This window comes from Athene noctua, chromosome 2, assembly GCF_965140245.1.
Source record: "Athene noctua chromosome 2, bAthNoc1.hap1.1, whole genome shotgun sequence".
Taxonomy (NCBI): Eukaryota; Metazoa; Chordata; class Aves; order Strigiformes; family Strigidae; genus Athene; species Athene noctua.
In genome coordinates this window covers 101,236,230-101,241,828 of record NC_134038.1, presented here as the reverse complement: position 1 = coordinate 101,241,828, position 5,599 = coordinate 101,236,230, and the positions used below count along the sequence as shown (strand labels likewise).

At 61.0% G+C, this 5,599-nt stretch overlaps 1 protein-coding gene across 1 annotated transcript; it reads right to left on the bottom strand.

Annotated features, from left to right (window-relative positions):
• Positions 1-229: 229 nt before the first annotated feature.
• SOX4 (SRY-box transcription factor 4) lies at positions 230-4,185 on the bottom strand. The gene has a single exon (XM_074899752.1). The coding sequence runs from the start codon at positions 3,393-3,395 to the stop codon at positions 2,097-2,099; it is 1,299 nt and encodes a 432-aa protein (XP_074755853.1). The 5' UTR covers positions 3,396-4,185; the 3' UTR covers positions 230-2,096.
• Positions 4,186-5,599: the final 1,414 nt, after the last annotated feature.

Genomic DNA, 5,599 nt, shown 5'->3' with positions numbered 1-5,599 from the left:
GCGAACTCAAACCGGCATTTAGATAGATCCAGTGGTTTAAACGGCACGTTTTTGCTTCTAAAAAAAGTGCAAAAAATATGGTTTACAAGTTAAAGGTACAGGATCCCTTCTGTGTAAATGCACCAGTTGCTTTTACTTCATTTCGGGACAGGTTTCTCCCCAAAACGGTAGCATACAGTGTATACGCCTCAGTCTTTCCCTTCCCCTCTGGGTCCCCCGGCCTCCTCCCCCACCCCCACCCCCCCCATCCCGAAAGGCAGGGGGCTGCAGAGCGGGCACTGGCGGCGGCGGTGAGGGATGCTGTCACTTTAAGATGCCTGCAGATTGGAGTGTAAACATGGACAAAATAGGGGCTGATTCGTGGGTGTGTGAGAGTGTGAGTGAGCGTGAGCGCGCACACGCGTGTGAGATACTAACCAGCGGCCCTGTTGTTAAAATCAGGAAATCCAAACAGCGATTTACACCGATTTACACCCCCTTTATATATTTTTTACAAAAATACACTGAGAAAATAATCAAACGTTTTCATCTCTCTTCTCTTTTTGTTTTTAAAAGTGTCAAAAGTCTACATTTAAATATAAAAAATTAAAAGTTAAAACTCTAGCCCTTCAGTGAAGGAGACATAAAAATGGTGCGGGTAACAACGAGAACTACCAAAAAAGGACAAAGAAATACAAGTCAAAAATGTTTGGCCAGTATAAATACGTCCACTTATAAAATGGCATCCGATTACATTTACAAGGAAAAAAAAAAAAACCAATACGAGGATGGAGCATCGGTGAGAAAAAACAGTCTTTTCATTTACAGCTATAAGGAACAAACACATACATACTCTGAGAAAAAATTTGGTCCTGAATTTTCTTTTTTAAAGTCCAGCACAGATTTGAGTTGCGTTTGAATCCTTTAAAGAGTTAAGAATGAAAAAAAGCTGGTGATATTTTTGTAGGAATCAAACATAGCGCCATCTATCTGCTTTTATATTATCCTAACACTATTTTTTTTTAAACTGTTCAACAGTCTTACAGAAATCTTAAAAAGATAGACAGGATAACATGCTATATTAAACCCCACCAGTGAAATAATCCAACACCATCACGATTCTGAGTAAGAAGAAAAAAACTACTTTTTTTTTTTTTAGTATTTTCGGATTTTTTTTTGCAAAAGCCATCGCCCTCCATTTCCCCTGTACCACATCATGACAGAAACTGTTCCCATTCGGTCTCTGTTTCAAAAGAAGTTTTCAGTGTTCCTGAAGTTTCGTCCTTATTTTTCACTCTAGATATGACATAAGGTGACTGAGAAAAGCGCTGCCGCCACCTCATCCGTACGTGCAAATCCGTTTCAGTTTATTATTATCTTCCCCGCACCGTATTTCCAAGACAGCTCTCAAGTGTAAGTCTGGCTCTTCTCCGCTTAACTAGGATCTCAGTCCAGCTCCCAGCTCCATCCGCCTCCTCCTCCTCCTCCCATCATCATCACCGCAGAAGAAACCGGGACAGGGTTTCTCCCCCCATACGTGAACCGTGCAAGGGCTTGGGTGGATTTTTTTGTCTCCTTTTTTTTCTTTCTTTCCTTCCCAGCAGTTCTGATCGCTCTTTCACACGAAAGGGCGAACGCTCAAGATATCCAGTGTGCGCTCAGCACAATGCATCGCTCCCCCTCCTCTTTATTCGTATCAAGTGGGCAATAACAAAGAACCCAGAGGTGTGTGTGGTTTTCCCCCCCCCCCTCCCCCCTTCCTCTGTCTCTTTTCAGGAAATAAAAAGGAAAAGGAAAAAGACAGCGTTTCGCTCCCGCCAGTCTCTGAAAAAGCAACGTCAGGCTCGTCTCCCGAAGGGGGGGTGTGTGTGCGGGTCCGTCTCCAGCCGGAGGAAGGGGGCTGCTGGCCTTTCTGCAAGGAGAGGGCGATCTCCCGCCGCCGCTCTCCCCCAGCACAAGAAGCAGTCTCGCCAGCCCCTTCCCAGGGAAAATTAAAAAAAAAAAAAAAAAAAAAAGAAAAAAAGAAAAAAAAAAGAATCAAAAGCGCCCCGGCGGGGTGGGCGAGTCCTGCCGCCAACGCGCCTCTGTGCCTCCTCCAGCAGGGCCCGGCTCTCGCCTCAGTAAGTGAAGACCAGGTTGGAAATGCTGGACTCCAGCCAGTCCCCCGAGATCATCTCACTTACCTCCGGCGTGCAGTAGTCCGGGAACTCGAAGTGCGAGCCCGAGCCGGGCTCGAAGTTAAAATCCAGGTCCCGGTCGAGCACCGAGGAGCTGAAGCTGCCCAGGGACATGCTCTCAAAGCCGGGGCTGGGGTTCAGGTCCAAGAGGTCGTCCTCGAACTCGTCGTCCGACGAAGAGGAGCCGGAGGAGGAGGAGGAGGAGGAGTGGGAGGACGCGGAGGAGGAATGCGCCGTCGAGGGGGCCGGGGAGGAGGCGCGCAGGCTGGTGTAGCTGCGGTGATCCGAGGGCGAGCCCGAGCCGGAGGGCGAGGGGCAGGCGGCGCCTCCGCAGTCCCCGTCGGGCCGGCCCGCCCCGCCGCCCCCCTCCTCGTAGAGGCTCAGGGGGTCGCCGGCCTCCGCCGGGCTGCTCAGCGTGGGGCTGCCGGGGACGGCGCCGCCGGGGGAGGCGGAGGCCGCCTGCCCGCTCCCGAAGATGTAGACCCGCTTCAGCTTCTTCTCGGCCAGCGCCTTGCCGGGGCCCGAGGGCGCGCCCGCCGCCCCCCGCGGCTTGTAGAGCGCCTGGTGCTCGGGCGGCAGCAGCGCGGCCGGCGGCTCCCCGGGGAAGGGGGCGGCCTTGCCGCCCGCCGCCGCCTTGCCGTGGGGCTTGCCGCCCGCGCCCGCGCCGCCGCCGCCCGCGGGGGAGGGCTTGGAGCCGCCGCCGCCCTTCTTCGGGGCGGGCTTGGCGGGGGCCGCGGGGCCACCGGGGCCGCCGCCCGCGCTGCCCCCGCCGGCGCCGCCCCCCCCGCCGCCCTTGTCCGCCTTCTCGCCGGGCTTGGCGGAGCTGTTGCCCGACTTCACCTTCTTCCTGGGCCGGTACTTGTAGTCGGGGTAGTCCGCCATGTGCTTGAGGCGCAGCCGCTCCGCCTCCCGGATGAAGGGGATCTTGTCGCTGTCCTTGAGCAGCTTCCAGCGCTTGCCCAGGCGCTTGGAGATCTCGGCGTTGTGCATGTCGGGGGACTGCTCCATGATCTTCCGCCGCTCGATCTGCGACCACACCATGAAGGCGTTCATGGGCCGCTTGATGTGCCCGCTGGGCGTCTTGCACCAGCTCGGGTCGTCCGCCTTGCCCCCCGTGGAGGCGGTGGAGCCCGGCGTGGGGGAGGAGGCGATGCCCAGCTCGATGCCGGCGCCGGAGTCGGAGGTCTCGGCGGCCAGCAGCGCCTCCGTGTTCTCCGCCGTGTTGGTCTGCTGTACCATCGCGGCGGCGGCGGCGGGGGGCTCGCCGGGGCTCAGCGCCGCTCCGGCGCGGGGCAGGGCGCGCAACTTCTCACAGCGGCACCGGGACGGCGCAGCCGGTCGCGCAGCCCCCCGCGGCCGCGCCCCCGCTCCCCGCACCACTTGTACTTCCACACCGGCGCCTCGTCCCCGGCGGCGCGGTCCTCTCCCCCTCGAGGCGGCAGCGGCAGGGCCGCCCGCGATCAGACAGAGTTTCTGCAAAAGCAGCGCCGCGAGCTGCCCGTCCAAGTTTGCCTTTTTTTTTTTTTTTTTCTTGGTGTGTTTTGGGCTTTTTTTTTTTCTTTTTTTTTTTGGAGGGGGGGTGTCGGTCTGCTTTTTTCCTCAGCACCTCGGGTCTCCCCCCTCCCCGAAGCAGCTGGTCCAGTTCAGTTCACAAGTGCTTTTCGCCTGCCCCCGGCGTTTCAGGAGAGCAGCGCGCCCGCCGCCGAAAGTCTCTCAGCGCTGGGCACGGCCAGCGTGCACCGCCGCGGGGGAGGGGGGAGGCGGCGCGCCCCCAAAGCCCCGAAAACCCCGGCTCCAGGACTCGTGGTGGCAGCGGAGTTTGTGCAGGTAGGATTTGGCAGTCGCGAGTTACCGAGCGAAAAGAAAACCCCTCAGGAGAAAAAAAAAACAAAAACAAAAAACCAGGAAAAAATAATCGAAAAAAAATCTCCGTGGAAAAAAAAAAAAAAAAAGCGCTCGTGCATGAACGAGTGTGTACGTCCCCGGCAGGAAGAGCGGCGAGCCGGGCACCCAGCCCCGTCCTCTCCTCCTCCGGTGCTGGTACTGCTGCTGCTGCTCCGCGCGCGCGGAGCCGCCGCCCCCCGCCGACCCTCCCGCCGGGCGCTGCCCCGCGCCCCCCGCACGCCGCGCTCCGCCGGCTGCAGCCGAGAGCGGACCCCGCGCCCGCCCCGCGCCGCTTTATCCGTTCGCCGCCCGCGCCGCCGCCAATCGGGCGCTGTATCCAACGCCTCCGCGTGCCAAGCCCCGCCCCCCGCCCGGCGATTGGCGGCCGCGGCCGCGCGGTAATAATGGCCGCGTGCAATGAGGAGCGGCGGCGCTGACCTCATTCCCGGCGGCGGGGCGAACTTTTTAAAAGGGGCAGGAGGGCAGCCCCGCGCGCCGCCCCGCGCCCCGCCGCGCACGTGCCCGCGGCCCCCCCCCCCGGCGCACACACCCCCCCCCGGCCGGGGGAAAATTAGGAAATCAGCAAAAATCATCACGATACAAATGATTGTTAGATATATATCTATATATAAATAAAGGGTGTGTGTGTGTGTGAACCGGGGCGCCGCGGGGACGGGGCGGCCGCAGGTGGGCGGCGAGCGGGGACACCTGCCCGCACAAAGGGAGGGACGGCCGCCGCCGCCGCTGCCGCTCGGGGTGGGTGTGTGTGTGGATGCCGCAGCGACCCCCACGCCCACACGCGGCGTGTGACCGAGGGGCCGTCACCCCTCGAGAGGTGCCGGCGCGGCGCTGCCGTCACGCCCCCCCCTCCGCCGCCACGGAGTTCGAGCCGTGCGGCGCCGGGGGTGGGGCGTGACGGGCCGGGCCGGGACTCCCGCACGGCCGGCACCGCCCGCCGAGCGACCAGCCTCACGCTGCCGCCGCCGCCGGCGTTAATTACTCGCTGCCACCCCCCGCATCTCCCCGGCGCGGCGGGAGGAAGCGGTGCTGCCCGTCCCGCCCCTCCGCGCCCCCCTCTCCGCTTCGCCGCCGGCCGCAGCTCCGCCGCCCGACCTCCGGCGGCGGGGGGGAAGCTGGGCTGCGGCTGAGGGGCCCGGCCTGGCCCCACCGGGTGCCCCGGGAACGAGAGGTGCCGCGGAAGGGGAGGGCGGGGGAAGCGGTGCAGGTACCGGCCTCCCGGGGTCTGCCCCCGCCCCGCCCCGCCCCGCCCCGCAGAGTCGCCAGGCTTCGGGGCCCTTCTTGGGGCGCAAAGTGCGTTTCGGGGATTGCCCTTCCGTCTCTTTTCTCCCTCCCTCCGCCCTGCAGCGGTCAATCGCCAGGAAAAACGGCAGCGGCGGTCTGCGCTGGGAAGCGCCCCTTAAGGCCTCGCGGCATCAAAAAACCCCAGCGCGCAGGTGAAGGGGGGACGGTGAGGCCGTGAAAAAATGACAGCGGTGCTCCCGAAAGATTCCTCACATCATTGATCAGGCCGGGGACCAAAAAGACTGTTAGACAAAACA